Raw genomic sequence first — 17658 nt, forward strand, 5'->3', positions numbered from 1 at the left:
TGGGTCATTTTCTGGGCGTGCAGAGGCTGCACGTTTCCCTAGAGGACCGCAAGTTTCACTCTGTCATGACATATGTTCATGTTGTGATTAAAATTTCTGCTGGTTAAATAAAACAGGCTCTTTTAAAAGAAATAATAATAATATCAGGCTGCAGAGAGGAAGAGGGGAGTGTTTATGCTTCTGCTCTGCTTTATTATTATTCTCCTTCACTCATGTTGCCGTAGGACCATCTGTTGGCATTGTAGATAAAGCCATCAGTTGAGAAGGGGAGGGAAGCACAGAGCTCTAAATAGACACAGGCGAGGATCTCTTTTAAGAAGATGCTGGAGAATTTGCTGGAGGCACAACTGCACTGTGCCAGCATGACCATCGCTGCCTAAAAAAGGCCTTGATTGCAGCAGCTATCCCACCAAGTGTCAGGGACTGGCTTGGATGAAGAGGGGTTATGGAAGAAGGCTGACCACGAGCCCCCCCCCCCGGGAAAGCACAGAGGGAGAGGATTTAGATCCTGGGTCCTGGTGGTTTACAACAGGACACACCCCAGAGGAGGGGAAGAGCTGGGAAGTACAGAAGAACTGGGAGCTTGGAGGGTGAAGAAGAGGAGGAAACAGGCAGGTGCCCCAATACACAGTAAAAAAACAGGAATCAGCAGCTTTGCCACAGAGCCAGCCTGGCAGCTTTTCTGCTGACAGCCTGCAAGCCCCACCCCAAACTCCCAGAACAAGTCAAAATAAAAAAAATCCTTCCAGTAGCACCTTAAAGACCAACTAAGTTAGTTCTTGGTATGAGCTTTCGTGTGCATGCACACTTCTTCAGATACTCCCAGAACAAGGCATCTGATGTATGTCACAGAGCAGAGAGCCAGGAAGAAATAGAGAGGGTCTCCGTAGACAGAGGGAGCAGCCTGACACAGAGGGAATGGGGGTACAAGACAGTCTGAACAACTGCTTCACCTAGGTGGAGCATATCTCAGAGGTCTCCGTATGTTCTCTGTTCTGCTTCCTTAATAAAGAATCTCCAAGCTAGCTGATGTTTCCGTTTTTCCCTGAACTGCTAACATGCTGCTCTCCTGGGCAGCTCCCTTGACATCCAATGGAGGCAAGCCGATTGCTGACCAGGAAGCAAAACAAACAAAAAACCAACCTTCTTCCCTCTGGCAGTGTCCCAGAAGAACATCCCACGAGAGGTCCGGTATGGTGTAGTGGTTCAAGTTTTGAACTCGGAGCTAGGGAAGCAGGGTTCAAATCACCACTTGGGCATCATGAAGCTCACCTTGGGCCAGTTGCTGTCTTCTCCTGGCCTAACCACCCTCACAAGATTGTTTTGAAGGAGAAAAGGGGGAAATGCATACACCACCTTGGTATAGAAAGTTAGTATTTTCATTCTCCATAGCTATACAGGGTTATCAGGACAACGTCATTCTTAGCTTTGTTTAATTCTGAAGGATGTAAGCAAAGAACAAAATACTTGCAGATAAAGTTATGTCATGCAAGGGATTGTATCCAGAGAGGACTCATCAATGTGTCCTACATGCCAGGTAAAGAAATACCTGCTGATTTGTTGTCAAAGGTTGTTAACAAAGAACAACTGAGTCTGTATGGAAATAGGCTGCAAATGTGCTAAAGTCTGTGATGTCATGAAAAGGAGGAAGATGTTAACATTTTCATTCTCCATTGCTATTGGATCTCGTGATCCACTGTTTGTGATAGGACGGAAGTACAATGTCTAGTTCCTTTCCCACACTCCTATGTGCTTTTGTACTCTCTCTTTGTTCATTTTTTTCGGACAGAGCAGATGTGTGAAGCTGCTGCTCACACTAGCCATGTTTGTTGTTTTGATTTGTAAATAAAGGAAGCTTTTGCAATGCCAGTGCCTCCATAGCCTCGCTTCTTGCTGTTACTCTGCTGATGCATTAGTGTGCCCACAGCTCCACCAGGGGTGGGTCGCTGGACACTTGTGTGCGTCCCTGTGCCGGGCCATGGCCAAGGGGGCTGACACGTTCATAGGAATGCAATTTGACTGAGTGATTGATTAGTTAAAATAAGAATGTGTAAAGAGCCCAGCTGGAGAGGGCCATCTAATTTAGCATCCTGTCCTCACAGTGGCAAAGGTCTGTATAGTTAAAGCCATGGTTTTCCCAGTAGTGATGTATGGAAGTGAGAGCTGGACCATAAAGAAGGCTGGTCGCCGAAGAATTGATGCTTTTGAATTATGTTGCTGGAGGAGACTCTTGAGAGTCCCATTGACTGCAAGAAGATCAAACCTATCCATTCTGAAAGAAATCAGCCCTGAGTGCTCACTGGAAGGACAGATCCTGAAGCTGAGGCTCCAAGACTTTGGCCACGTCATGAGAAGAGAAGACTCCCTGGAAAAGACCCCGATGTTGGGAAAGATGGAGGGCACAAGGAGAAGGGGACAACAGAGGATGAGATGGTTGGATAGTGTTTGCAAAGCTACCAGCATGAGTTTGACCAAGCTGCGGGAGGCAGTGGAAGACAGAAGTGCCTGGCGTGCTCTGGTCCATGGGGTCACAAAGAGTTGGACACAACTAAACGACGAAACAACAACAACAACAACCTCACAGTGGCCAAACAGATGCCCATGGGAAGCCTGAACACAGGACCAGAGTGCAACAGCCACAATCCTCACCTGTGGTTCCTAGCAAGGGAGATAGAACCCAGACTCCTTGGTTAGTAACCACTGACAACCTTGTCCTCCACAAATTTGCCAGACCCTATTTTAAAGCCATCAAAGTTGGCACCCATCGCTACATCTTATGAAAAGGGAAATGAGTAAGCCTTGTTGACTTCACTTGTTTCCCAGTAGACACGATTAGGAATGTAGCCCAAGTTGGGAGCCCCCAGCGCATCTTATTTAAAAGAAGATTAAGCCAAAGAGGATCATGCAAACAAGGACAGTCCCCCTCTCTGAAGTTGGTTGGGCAAACCCGTTTCTGAGAACCCCCAATCTTCCAGGACAGCCCAGTGTGCAGAGATGAATTTGTAGCTGAAATAGCAACACACACCCCTGACACGATTGAGGAGTCCCAAAGGGATTCTGGAAAAATATCTGTAGCAGCTTCTCCAGTTAATTTTGTCTAAACTGCCAAACTGACCCACAAGAGACCCCGAGGCACTGTTTGCAGAATCATTTCCCCTGGGATGAAATAGAGAATAAGTCAGGACCCCTCTCTCCACCCTAAGACTGTCTTCTGATTCCTCTTAGCCTCTAATTCACCCTTCGAATGTGTGCTTTGCAATGCACAAAAATCCTTCATTCCAGTTAACAGTTTCAGTGAACCTGACTTAAGTGCTAGTCAGCATCAGTCCAAAGTGAAGTGCCAGAAATTGCCAACGGGAGCCAATTCTTTGACTTCCAGTAGGGCTATTTGTTGTTATGAAACCCTCTGAGCAATATGCAAAGCAAAAAGAGAGTGCGAGAAAGCAAATTATGCACAAAGACAAGCCCATCTGCATCCAGAATTAAGGAGCCACATCAATAAGGGGGGGGATGTGTTCATCCATGCCTATTTTGCTGCACACCTCCTGAATGTTCATGCTTTAGCGTGAACCATATTTGATTATTTTGCTTTCTTTTAGAAAGCAGATTATTTTTGGCAACGAGAAGTTGTGAAGGAGGGGAGGCATAGATAACAGAGGAGAGACAGGGAAGTATTCCAAAGAGACTTTGATGGGAAGCCAGGAGAGAACAAGAAAGCTCCGGGCCATTGGCTTGTTTAAAAATGGATATTCAGCCTATCCAGCTGTTTGAGACTAACAATCAAAGCAATCAATGAATACTCATATCAATGCACACATCCCCTTTGGCTATTTTTCTTTATTGATTTATTTATTTTTCACTGTCTTTATTTTATTTAAATATTTATCGGCCACCCTTTTCATAAGAATCCGGCAAGGGAAAACTGCAGCAACTTTGATAAAACATTAATAAATGCATCAGGGGGAAATAAAGTTAGCTTCTTTCTAGCAAGTCAGGTGTTTTTGCTTTTTCCCATAAGGCACGGTATTGCTTTGCTCACCTTTCAAAATGGAGATGTTGGGGATTGAACCTGGGACCTTTTGGTGTGCAAAACATGTGCCTTGCCTCTTCAGCTCTGGTCCCCGCAGCAGAGAAAACCAAATCCCTACTAGTGGTGAAAACTCCCTACTGAATTTAGCCTAAAGTAGAACGAAAAATAATGCACATTTAGAACTAGCACAGCTCTGTTCATGCATCACCTTAGAATAACCCCATAGTCCAACTTGCAGTCCTTTTTTGGGTGGCTCTCGGTGACATTTGATGCCCAGGCCTCCCACTTCCTTGCAAAGCCAGGTAAGTGAGTCACCAGGCTCTGGCAGGGTCCTAGAGCCCTCCCGCCTCCTTCCCAAACCCTAGTTAGCACTTTTCCAGCTTTGGGAAGGAGGTGGAAAGGTTCTAGGACAGGGGTCAGCAAAATTTTTCAGCAGGGGGCCAGTCCACTGTCCCTCAGGCCTTGTGGGGGGCCAGACTATATTCTGGGAGGAAAATGAATGAATTCCTGTGCCCCACAAATAACCCAGAGATGCATTTTAAATAAAAGCACATATTCTACTCATGTAAAAACACGCTGATTCCCAGACCATCCATGGGCTAGATTTAGAAGGTGATTGGGCCGGCCCCAGCCCCTGGGCCTTAGTTTGCCTACCCATGTTCTAGGACCCTGCCAGAGCATCACGCCTCCTTCTCAAATCCTGGTGCCTCGTTTAGCTGGCTTTGGGAAGGCAGCAGGTGGGCTGGGGCATCAGATTTGGGCCTCGCTCCCCACCCCTGCAACTAGGCAGTGTCAAAGCACACTTGCAACCCACTTGGTATGAAAGGTTTGGCTGTGCTGCCAACGTGACGCTCTCCAGGAGTTTTTAGACTGCAGCTCTCATCAACCAGCATGGGATTAGTCAGGGATGATGGGAGCTGTCCTTCAGCAAAATCTGGGGGGCATCATATTTACTCCCCCTACTTTTAGAGGATCCTATCCCCCAACACCACAATTCATATCCCCATTAGTTTTCAGCATTCACTGCAGTGAAGTCAGACCCAACTAAGGCAAATTACGCTCTGTGTGGCATGAAGTGAGACAGACCTGAGTATTTCATTCCAGGTTTCTGCTAACCTGGGGGCTTGACCTGTGTTTGTTAAAAGAGAGAGAGACTGGCAGCTATTAAAAGAGAGGGGAGGACTCCTTCTGTTCTCAAAACCCCATTCCCATCTCTCCTGCTGCAAAGGGTTTGCTCCTCCTTCACGTCGAATGCTGGCTGCTTAATGAATTCGTGCAGACTCAGAGCACAGCGCAGTCAACGCTAGGGACTAGAGACATGGTGCAAGGAACCAAATGAAAATGTAGAGGCAAGGTCTCCTCAGTGGAGCTAACAAGCAAAGGTGGGAAGCAGTTTGGTGGAGGGAGAAGGTTTTTTGTGTCTGTTTCTCCCCATGCAATTTCAGGATACTTTCCTAAGCTGCACGTGCCAGAAGTTTAACTTGCAGGATAAGCTGCAGGTGTTCACTTTCGGCTGCTGAGAACGCGGGTAGATGCTTTGTTCTTCCTGCAGATTTCTCCAAGCCCTGTAAACTGAAACTAATAAATAGCCGTAGGGCTTTTTCTTCTTTACACCCCTTAACCTTCCAGTGCTTGTAAAAAGAGCTCTGCTCCTCCATCCATAATCTATGGAAGAGGGAGGGAGTAATTATCTCAGAGTGGCCTAACCTTCTTATCTATCAAGGGCTGTTTTCACTCAACGCTATTCTGTTAGGGAGACACATTTGGGGGAGGTGATTTTGGAGCCAAAGGTGAGACAGGCCACTTCCTTTCTCCTTTACTCCAGCCCTCCTCCCCTCCACCAGCCCTATCTCTCTCTTTCTCCCCTTACCCCTTATCTCTGCACTTTTTCTCTGCCATGCCTTTCTTCTCTTTCTGACTTCTTACTTTCTCCCCCATGGCACTTCTACCCCTTCTCCCTCCTTGCCATTCACAGGGATTTGCCCAAGGGCCACATGAAATGGGCTGAGGGCCACAGGCCACCCACCTGTGAGTTGTTGTTGTTGTTTAGTCGTTTAGTCGTGTCCGACTCTTCGTGACCCCATGGACCAGAGCATGCCAGGCACTTCTGTCTTCCACTGCCTCCTGCAGTTTGTTCAAACTCATGCTGGTAGATTCTAGAACACTGTCCAACCATCTCATCCTCTATCGTCCCCTTCTCCTTGTGCCCTCCATCTTTCCCAACATCAGGGTCTTTTCCAGGGAGTCTTCTCCTCTCATGAGGTGGCCAAAGTCTTGGAGCCTCAGCTTCAAGATCTGTCCTTCCAGTGAGCCCTCAGGGCTGATTTCCTTCAGAATGGAGAGGTTGGATCTTCTTGCAGTCCATGGGACTCTCAAGAGTCTCCTCCAGCACCAGAATTCAAAAGCATCCATTCTTCGGCGATCAGCCTTCTTTATGGTTCAGCTCTCACTTCCATACATCACTACTGGGAAAACCATAGCTTGAACTATACAGACCTTTGTCGGCAAGGTGATATCTCTGCTTTTTAAGATGCTGTCTTAACCTGCGAGTTACCTGGATTTAACTATTCATAAGAATGTAAGAAGAATCTGCTGGATCAGGCCAATGACCCATCTAGTTCAGCATCCTGTTCTCATAGCAGCTGGGCTTTGGAACCCTGGAAAACAGGATTTGAACACAACGGCTGCTGATCCATCTTTCCCCCAAACATGATTCATCAGGCAGCCTGATAGACATCCCTGGAACCTTGTTTTATCAAACTATGGTGGAAGCAGATGTGTGGTTGCAACTAAGGTATTCTCCTGCCAACCTAGCAGTTTGAAAGCACGTCCAAGTGCAAGTAGATAAATAGGTACCACTCCGGTGGGAAGGTAAACGGCGTTTCCGTGTGCTGCTCTGGTTCTCCAGAAATGGCTTAGTCATGCTGGCAACATGGCCTGGAAGCTGTACACCGGCTCCCTCCGCCAATAAAGCGAGATGAGCACCGCAACCCCAGAGTCGGTCACGACTGGACCTAATGGTCAGGGGTCCCTTTACCCTTTACCTTTAACTAAGGTATTCTTAATGCTGTCCGTGTCTCCAAGATCCTTTTCCTCTCTACAACTTCAGCCCTCACCCACAAATTTATTCAAGTGTAAGAGGGAGGGAAGGCAGCCTATTCAAGATATTAAGCTCCTTACTCCTTATTCATGTGAACTAGGGATGGGGGGGGGAAGCCCAAATCCATTCACACTTAAAGAAGAACCTGTCAAATTTGTGCTTTCCGAAATGCTATGCAAACCAAAATCTGCACTTCCCTGAGTTTTGTGCTGCAGCCAAGTAGCAGGTGCAGAAATGCACCTACAAAAGTAAAGCGTGCATTAAAATGCATATGCTTGTGAAACGAACATATACAAATTCTGTATTACAAATTCTGACCGAAATTATTTAAGAAGTAACTTTCTGACAGCAACAGCTGTTCTACGCTGGAACAGAGTGCTGCAGAAGATGGATTCTCCTTCATTGGAGGTTATTCAACAGAGGTTGAATGGCCACCTGTCAGGGATTCTTTAGTTGTGATTCCTGCATTGCAGGGGGCTGGACTAGATGACCCTTTGGGGGGTCCATTCCACCTCTACAATTCTTCAGTTCTATGAAATATTTTTTTTTTGTAAAAATTGTTATTAAGTTTTAACAATGCACAGTATAAAAGAAAAAAATACAAAGACAAGGACAAGAGAAATATAAAAACACAAAATACATACTACAAAATACAACAATACAAACATTAAGCACAAAAATACAAAAATGCATATATTAAAAAACTAATAGTAAAAAAGAAAAAGCACATATAGGAAAAACACAAAAATTCCCTCTTTCTTAGTTTTATATCTTAAATTCACATATTTTCCTGACTTCCTCACATCCCCCGTTCTTGTATCCCTTTTGAAAGTTGGTTCAGCAAATTCATAACCCTTAATTTATCTGTTGTTGGTTTAATCTTAAATTTTATCTTGTTCCTAGAACCCCCACAGTTCATTTCAATGTCATCAACATTCAGAAATTTTACAATGTTTCTGCAAATAGATTTTAAATTTCCCCCAATCTTCTTCCACTTGCTCTTCTCCCTGGTCTCGAATTCTGCCAGTCATCTCAGTTCTATGAAATAAGATACATTCACCAAACCCATCAAATAGGCCACACCAGGAATGGAAAGGTGGAGTCAGAAGTAACGGGCTGTTATTCTTGGATTTTAAGAACCTAAGCTTCCCATCACCTCTCCTTCTGCCTGAAAGATAATGCAAAAACAGTAATCACACTCCAGATCTCATCTGGAAAAGTGCTCAGAGTCCCAGGCCAAATGTTCTGCTGCTGCCGTGGACCTTCTTCGCCTGTAATTGCTTTGGGCTTCTGTTCAGTGCCTTGCAGCAGAAGACTCTCCCGGCAACAGCAGCGTGTGTTGGTTTCAGGAAAGGAGAGCTGGACAGGGATTATCCAGTCTAATGAAACCAAGCAGGCTGCATCGCAGCTAGGCAAGCAAAACGTAGCTGCTATTCTGGCAGTTGTTGTTTAGTCGTATTGGAGCCTCAGCTTCAGGATGCTGTAGGAGATGAGACCTCGGCTTGATCCCGCAAGCTCTTCTTAGGTTCTTACGACAATGATGTTTCTGGGTACCAGTTGCTGGCAGTCTCAAGAGGGCAGGGTGCTCCTACGTTCTGGTCCTGCTTGCAGGTTCCTCATTAGGTATCTGGTTAGTCCTGTGAGGATGGGACACAGGACACGATGAGCCATAGGCCTTCTGCAGGAGGCTCTGCTCATGTATTTATGTCCTTCAAATAGCACCTACAGTAAATCCCATTTTAAAATATATCCACCTTGAATTTGTTTTCTCCTTTTCTGTGTTCGTTCTCCCCCCGCAACCCCTGCTTTCCTTGGGAATCAAGCCTGTGGGTGGATGTTTGTTAATTTAAACCTCATATGGAGCAGAGGAGCAATAGCCTGCTAATGTAATAACTAATTTTAAATATGCATTGGCTCCATTAATAGAAAATCCGATCCCCTGTGAACTGTGGCACCCAGATGACTATTATGCTAGGGGAAATATCAGTATTGAAACCTACATAATTATTACTACATATATAATTAATGTTTACAATATCAGCGGAACCGAAGGTTTATAAATGCATAGCTTCACATACATATCTCAGTGCTTTGAGCTAATATATGTTGAAGGGCAGAAATGTATCAAATTGCCACGTTTTAATTACACAGTCTGCCCCTTTAAGGAGTGATTCAATTTCCCAGCATTTGGATTTGCAAACTCTGTTAATTTGTTGGTTCTCTTCCAAGTACTGGTGAGGTTCATTTTCTACTAACGCTTTGATATATTCCCCCCCCCAAAAAAAATGTATAGATCTCCGTACACGACATATTTAATAATCAAGGGTCTGCTGTAGTTACTGATGCAGTGGTTGTGAGCTAGTTATGAAATCCCTAGTTCACATCTCGCCTAAAGCATGGACTTATTAAAATATCTTAAGCAAGTCACTGTTCTCTAATCGCCAACATCCATTTGAATCACATAGATTCCCTTTCCTTACAGGAAAAAAAAAAGTATTTCTGTGTTGTATTTCTGGGGAGGGGGTGGCGGCGGAGAGAATGATGGGAACAAAATTCTGCCTCTCCACAGCCATATTCCAAATGGATGAGTATGGGGGAGTGTGTCAGGATTTTATTCCAGGACAGAGAAGGATTTGGGGATTCTTAAATCTTTCTCCTCCTTCGAGAGGCCAACTTTTGCCATCCCTGTCCCACACAAGCTCATAGCAATGCCCGAATTGGGAGAACAACTTTGGCATCTCTAGTAAGGCTGAGATAGTGTAAGAAAGTGGCGGAAAGTACTTTTTCATGAAGTGCCTAGTTCAACTATGGAACTCGCTCCCACAGGAGGCAGTAATGGCCACCCTTGGATATAGCCCATAGCTAGATAGATCTTCCTATATAAATAGAAATGGAATGCTGTCATCACGCGGCCCCTATTGGAGGATTTGTAATGCCTGATTGAGTCAGAGCAGGGGAAGGGAACAACAGAGAAGGCAACTTTTAAACAGCAGAGGTTTGAGTAAATCAGGGCAGAGGGACACAGAGAAACAGAGAGGGTATGAGGGGCATGAAGGCGCTGTGAGAATATAGGGGCTGCCAGTCAGTGTAGACAATATTGAGCAGCATGGGGACTCAGTATAAGGCAACTGCCTATGTCCAACTGGTGGTGGTTGTTGTTTTGCTACAGCTGTGTCAACCCTCTTATTGTGGAGTAATGTTTTTTCTCTGACATGGTCCTCCTTTGGGAGTCATAGAATCATAGAATTGCAGAGTTGGAAGGGTCCAATCCAATCCAACCCACTGCAAAGCAGGAATCTCAGTCCACTGGTTCTAAATTCTGCTATGTTTTCTCCACTTCAGCAAAGTCCCAAAACCCCGTTCTCTAACTTGGCGGATGACGAAAAGATCTTCAACGGCGGAGACAGCCTGTGGACGGAACAGAACCAGGAGCATGCCCTGCTCTCCGAAATCACAGAGGAGGACCTGGAGGTCATCCGCCAGCGAGAAGAAGCCATCCAGCAGATCGAGGTCAGTCACTGTCATTGCGGGGAAACTGGAAGCCTCTGAGAGTTCAGTGCTCCATCCCTGATGGGATTTTGGGAAATGTGGAGGAATATTAAGTGTGTGTGCAGTCCTTTGTGGGAATCCTGCTACACTGAGAAATCCTCAACCGTTAGGGGTTTGGGAAATACTCTTGGCTGAGAAATAGTCTGATAGTTCTGCTTGGAAGCTAATTTGGACTGTGAAAGTGCCTATTGGTGTGGTGAAAATTCAGCTCAGGGATCTTGCCAACAAAAAAGCAATACCATTAAAAAAAAATGTTAGTGCTTAATCAGCAGCCATTAGGCACAAAGATTATGAGTTTATATACTTGGTCTGCACAGTGATTTTAATTTAAACAGGAATCTGTAACACAGAACCAGCCAGACACTGGCCTTGCTGGTGTTGCTGCTGTGTTGTGTTTTATGAAATTTCAGTTTCTTGGGGCCTGTTCCCTAAAATGCCACTTTTGTACTGAAAATCACAACACACACACATGAAGCCTGTTGTTTGCCACCAGGGATTCTTTAGCAATAAGCATTCTGGATTTTTATATATATAAAAAATCTTTTCTTTAACTGACTGGAAGCTGTGTTGATGTAAGTGGTTTTACTACTCTTTTTACTCTCAGCTTTTATATATACATTAAAAAAATGTTGCCTAGCTGCCTTTGCTTTGTGGTTAACTGCCTTGAGCTTTGGGGACATTTTGGACTTTTTAGTTTAGAGGAAAGGTGAGCGAGAGGTGGCAATGCAGAAATTTATAAAGCTCTCTTGTAACGCTAGAACTCATGGGCACCCAATGTAGATGGATGTGGGAAGATTAGGACAGAGAAAAGAAAGTTCTTTTTAATGAGGCCCTAGCTGAACTATGGAACTCATTCCCAGAGGTGGCAAAGATGGTCACCAACTTGGGAGAGAGCTATCTATGGCTACTAGCAGGGATGGCTATGTTCTGCCTCTACAGTTGGAGGCCTCAACACTCCTGGAAACTGCAGGAGAGGAGTGGGATCTTCTTCTGAAGTCCTGCTTGCAGGTGTGCTGGGCCCGGGGGTAACCTGTGAAACATGGTCCAGGACCTGTCCAGAATCCAAAGGTTCTGCTGGGAGTCAGTCCGACAGGACCAAGACAGGACATGAAGCAGTAAACCAGGCAAGGACAGGTACAGGATCCAGCATACAGCAATGTTGCTCCTGCAACCTGGGGTGGGGTCCGACAGCCTTTTATCTTTGTTGGGGTAGCGGCTGGGCCTGATCCCCTGGCGACTCACCTGCCTGTTTCGCCCAAAGGTGAGCACTCCTTCTGTGAATACTCAGGTCCCTCCTTCTCTCAGACCTGAGCCTCTGCAGCTCGGGAGACGTCAGTGGGTTACTAGACCCAGGGGCCACCTCAGCCTCTCCTAACCCAACCAATAATGGAGCAGTTGTAAGTGATGGCCCAGCTGGAGGCAACGAGGTAATCCCCGCATCTGGAGCCAGGGAAGGATCAGGCCCCTGACTCGGCCCAGCTGGTGTTTGTTGCAGGGGAACCTGTGCAGACTGGGACTCTTCAGGATCAAGCCCCAGACTTGGTTCAGATGATGCCTGAGGCAAAGGATCTGGTGCAGACTGAGTCTCCTCTGGTTCCAAGTCTGAGCCCGAGTTCCAGGCCATCACAGCAGGCTGCTCACAGGCATCTTGGTTAGCCTTTGTGAGAACAGGATGTGGGCCAGATGGGTCATTTGGCACGATCTTATGAGCTCTGCTGTATAGAACTGTACATACATCACTATGATCTCCTCAACATGCTTCTGACTTTCCTTGTAAATCCCCAACGCCACCATCGGCACCCGCAGCTCAAATGCAAAAGCAACACTCGTATACAAACATAAATAATCAGGAGCTTCCTTGTACTCTGCAATAGGAAGACAGACAGGAAAGTCTGCTCAAATTTTGACCCTCTTCTAGAGTCACACCAAGCCATCTTCTGGTCTTAGCATTAAGTGTTGGGAACCCTGATATTTCCAGTGTCTTAAACTGTAAGAGAAGCCTCCCAAGGAGACTTCAAGCAGGGCACTCATTTCTGCTGCCCTCCCTCCCATGTTTTCTTAACAATAAATGGGCTTGAGAGGATTCCACCCCAACAGTTATTATTATTATTATTATTATTATTATTATTATTATTATTTATTATTTATTAAAAATAAGAACAACAAACATCATATTTCCAAAACAGGAGCTGTAAAACACCTATGGCCTTGAAATGATTTCTCCCCCTAATAATATTTATTATTTTTTTAAAAAAATAATACGAACCACAAACATCCTATTTCCAAAATAGGATTTCCAAAACACGGACGTTGAGAGGCTTTCTGTCTATTCTTCTGAAGTGCGCCCTGTCTTTTCCTTACTCTTTCCTTTAACCCCAGTGTTGAATGCAGGCAACTCAGGAAAAATAAGATGTTTGTATATATATCTCTCTCCCTCTCCATGCAGGGCTTAAACTGCAAATGAACTCTGTGCTAGGAGTGCAGAATAAATCACAAGATTGGATTAAGAAACATAGTCTTGCGCCTCTCTAATTGGATTAGGCTAATTGTTTCAGGGTGGATTTGGGAATATTATTAGTGCAGCAGGAAATGTGATGTTATCAACACCGTTAGAAGACCATAAACGTTCAAACAAGCCGCCTGTTGCCAGCCAGTTTTCAGCAGGGAAGAGACACGGGTGGAAGCGGAGATGAGAACTAGGCGTGATTTAATGTTGTAAACAGCAGCCTTAATTCAGCTGATGGGAATTATATGGGGCAATGGATCTCTAATGAAGCTAATTTTATGGTGGTGCTTATCTCCAGTGCTTAGAACTTCATGGAGTGTAAAGGTACATACCTGGAGGTGGCTGTTGACTCCTTGCCCGCGTGGACATCCCACTGAGTTTGATAGGATTCAAGCCCAAATAAGCATACATAAATTTACCTAAGATAATTACAGACCCTCCGAGTGTCCCTATTTTCCAGGGACAGTCCCAGATTTACAGAAGCTGCCCCGGTTTCTGATTTGATCATGGAATGTCCCGCTTTTCCTTTGGACATTGCCATTTTCATCGGAGAAATGTTGGAGGGTTGGAAATGTTGGAGGGACACGGGTGGCACTGTGGGTTAAACCACAGAACCTAGGACTTGCCAATCAGAAGGTCGGTGGTTCGAATCCCTGCGACGGGGTGAGCTCCCGTTGCTCAGTCACCTTGGTCATTCTTCTCTGCGCACGTTCTAGCTTGTCAACATCTTTCTTAGACCATGGTGCACATAACTGGACACAGCACCCTAGGTGTGCTCTGTCCAAGGCAGTACCATTGCTTTGCTTGATCAGGACACTTATCACCACATATCTTTCAATATCTTAAAGGGGGGGGGAAGGTGATATAATGAAATTCAGTTAGAGAGGATTTGAAGAAGTCGGTTATAAATGTTAAGAGAATTAGGTATTTGAAGAAATAATTTTTCTCTGTGTTTGATTTTGTTATATTGTGGTGTGTTTTTCTTTGATGTGTGTTTTGTTGTGTCATTTTGAGATAAATGTGGAAAATCAATGAAAAAAATTTGGGGGGGAAATAAAGGGGGGGAAATACATGTACAGTCATACCTCGGGTTGCGTTTCTTCGGGTTACAGACCCGCCGAAACCTGGAAGTACCAGAACGGGTTACTTCTGGGTTTCGGGGGGTCGCACATGCACAGAAGTGCTAAATCGTGCTTTGCACATGCGCAGCGGTGCTAAATCGCAACCCATGCATGCACAGATGCGCCGCTGCGGGTTGCGAACGTGCATCCCTCACGGATGACATTTGCAACCCGAGCGTCCACTGTATAGAGATTTTGGTGTTTTGCAAGAAAACATCACCTGAATTTAGTTGAGTATTTGCTGAGGAGGCAAATAATTCATGTACTTAGCGCACACGCGTTTCCAAATGACTGGCAGCTCTGGCAAGGCTTCTCCCAATGTGCTGTAGATATGCTGATGTGCTTTGAGGCAATTACCGTTAGGAGCAGAGGGGGGTGAAATAACATCAACACATGGCTAATGTTATGTCACAATTGGCTGACAGACAATCAGAGCCAGCCGCACTGTGCTGTTGCAAGCAGCCCCATAAAATATGTGCCGTCTAAATGTTTATGCCCTAGAATCCAAACACTGTAAAATGTTGGAGCTCGTCCTGCAATTTATTCATCGACTGCCTTGTGGAAGAAGGAGAAGAAGAAAAGACAAAAAAGAAGAGAGCAAATAGAAGATGCTCAATGGAGAGGAGAATCTAGAAAGAAAAGGACAGAAGACAAAGGATTATATAAATGATAAAATTATACTGCCAGCAGATAAAAGAGGTAGAGAAGAGGTAGGCCCACCAGATGATTTTGGACTACAACTCCCATCATCCCAGGATCCCTGCAACAAAATGTTGCAGTGCTGAGAGTCCCTGTCCACTGTTACATTGAATCAGCCAAGGCCTTGTCCATTAGCCCTCTCACCTGGTTTTCCATTTTATATGACCTTCTCTTTTTTATTATTGAAACAAACACTTTATTACCTTTTCAAAATTTACAAAGAAAGAATAAAAAGAATAATTTGATCCTCAGCTACATATTCTAAGATAAAAATAGTTGTTACAAAATATATGGTAAAAGTATAAGCAAAACAACAATAAAAAGGGGGGAGAGAAGAAGATAAACACAAAACAACAAAAAACTAGAAAACAACAACAGAAAAACAAAATTACTTTTCTTCTACAAATATTATTTAGGAAGTTCAAACCAATATTTGAATATTCTGTACACAATGCCCTTCATACTGGTTAGAGTCCCTTATGGTTTTGTTGACTTTTGTCTGTCTCTTCGCGGTTTCGACTCAACTATTACAGTTTAATAATCTGTGATTTGTTGTTTATCCAAACAATAGGAAGATCCCCCCCCCTTTTTTGTGAAATTAATCTAAACACAACTAAGTATTATTATTGGAACCGTATTTATTCAGATACTTTTGGAAGCATTCCCATTCTTTTTTGACCTTATCTACCGACCTTATGGGACACGGGTGGCACTGTGGGTTAAACCACAGAGCCTAGGACTTGCCGATCAGAAGGTTGGCGGTTCGAATCCCCGCGACAGGGTGAGCTCCCGTTGCTTGGTCCCTGCTCCTGCCGACCTAGCAGTTCGAAAGCACGTCAAAGTGCAAGTAGATAAATAGGTACCGCTCCGGTGGGAAGGTAAACGGTGTTTCCGTGCGCTGCTCTGGTTCGCCAGAAATGGCTTAGTCATGCTGGCCACATGACCCAGAAGCTGTACGCTGGCTCCCTCGGCCAGTAAAATGAGATGAGCGCCGCAACCCCAGATTCGGCCACGACTGGACCCAACGGTCAGGGGTCCCTTTACCTTTACCTTACCAACCTTATATGAGCTTCTTGTAGCTCCTGAGCAACTTCAGTCCTCATAAAGGAGTCCCCACTTTCCTTCCAGTGTGGTGAGAGCCAGTGTGGTGTTGAGAGCCAGTGTGGTGTAGTGGTTAAGAGCGGTAGTCAAGTAATCTGGGGAACCGGGTTCACGTCTCCACTCCTCCACATGCAGCTGCTGGGTGACCTTGGGCCAGTCACACTTCTTTGAAGTCTCTCAGCCCCACTCACCTCACAGAGTGTTTGTTGTGGGGGAGGAAGGGAAAAGGAGATTGTTGGCTGCTTTGAGACTCCTTTGGGTAGTGATAAAGCCGGATAGCAAATCCAAACTCTTCTTCTTCTTCCTTTTTTCATACTGTTGCAGTCTGTTGAGTGCCCCCAAGACTGTGGCTACCTGCCTCTTATGCCCAGGTGATGCTATTTTGCCTATAGAAGCAATAACACTCACACCTGAGCAAGGAGTAGCACTTTTGAGGTAGGTCTGAAAGCTGCCCCTGGTGCAAAATTTGAATGCTCAAGTGCCCCTCATTGTGTTACCCCACTAATGAAAATACCATAGTCACCACCAGTTAGCTACGGGGCTGAGTTGAAGGTTCTGTTTTTGGAGCACAAAGCCCCATACAGCTAGGACCAGAATATCCAAAAGACCATCTCTTATCAGTTATGCATTTGATGCCCTGAGCTCCTTTGGGAGGAAGAGTGGGATATTAATTCATTAAACAACTGCGTTGGAAATGGAAGATTGGGCAAGGCTGCCCGAATGGTATATGTCCAAAGATGGAAAGTCCCACTGAAAGAAGATTGGCAATTAAAATTGACGGAATACACAGAGCTGGCAAAATTTACCAGAAGAATAAGAGATCAAGATGAGAGACTTTTTTAACAGACAATTTGTTGAATATATGAAGACAAATTGTAAACAATTAAAAATGTTAGCAGGATCGACATAAACTCGAGCAGTAAAAAAAAAAAAAACTTATAGAGAGTAAAAAGATTGAATTTATAAATAGGTTGGAATTGGTTATGCATAAGATTGTGACATAAAATAAGGAGCCACAGACAGGAGAGGACAGGAGAAAATGTTGATTTTTGTTTAGATTTAATTTTTTGTTCTATGAACATTGTAAAATGAAAAAGTGGGGATTTTTATTTTATTTTTTTTAGGAAATAGATGAAATATGATCCTTGCACATTTTTACTGCTTGTCCCAACTGAAAGAAATGAAAATCTCTGAGGATAGTCCATTACGTACATGCCGTTCAGCATAGTGGTGGAGTGTCTCAGCATTCCATTAATTTCTTGTTCCCTATAAATACATCGTTTTTTAGTTGTTGGTCCAGCAGTTTTCACATCCTTTCTGACCAGTGGGTAGCTTAGCCTCAGTGCCTCTGATCTGTGAAATGCAGTGCTCTTGAACCGAGGATGCGTTTCTCATCTCCCAACGGCCTGCGGTGCAGGGTGAGTGGTCCGGTGAAAGTGCTGCAGAAAGAGAAACTCTGAAAACTTTTTCCTTTGCCCTAGTATATATATTTCCCCTTTAATGTAGCACAATGAAGAACTGTCCCATTTCTTCAGAGCGTTAGAGACTTTGA

At 44.7% G+C, this 17658-nt stretch overlaps 1 protein-coding gene across 1 annotated transcript in view; it reads left to right on the forward strand.

Moving 5' to 3' along the window:
• TSNARE1 (t-SNARE domain containing 1) overlaps positions 1-17658 on the forward strand; it is a 401022-nt gene that overhangs the window by 245031 nt on the left and 138333 nt on the right. Inside the window, exon 8 of the mRNA XM_083517030.1 lies at positions 10473-10640. Within this exon, the coding sequence (XP_083373156.1) occupies positions 10473-10640 (168 nt within the window). The remainder of the gene's footprint in view (positions 1-10472; positions 10641-17658) is intronic.

The sequence above is a fragment of the Podarcis liolepis genome (genome assembly GCF_965112155.1).
Source record: "Podarcis liolepis genome assembly, chromosome: 8".
NCBI classification, from domain to species: domain Eukaryota; kingdom Metazoa; phylum Chordata; class Lepidosauria; order Squamata; family Lacertidae; genus Podarcis; species Podarcis liolepis.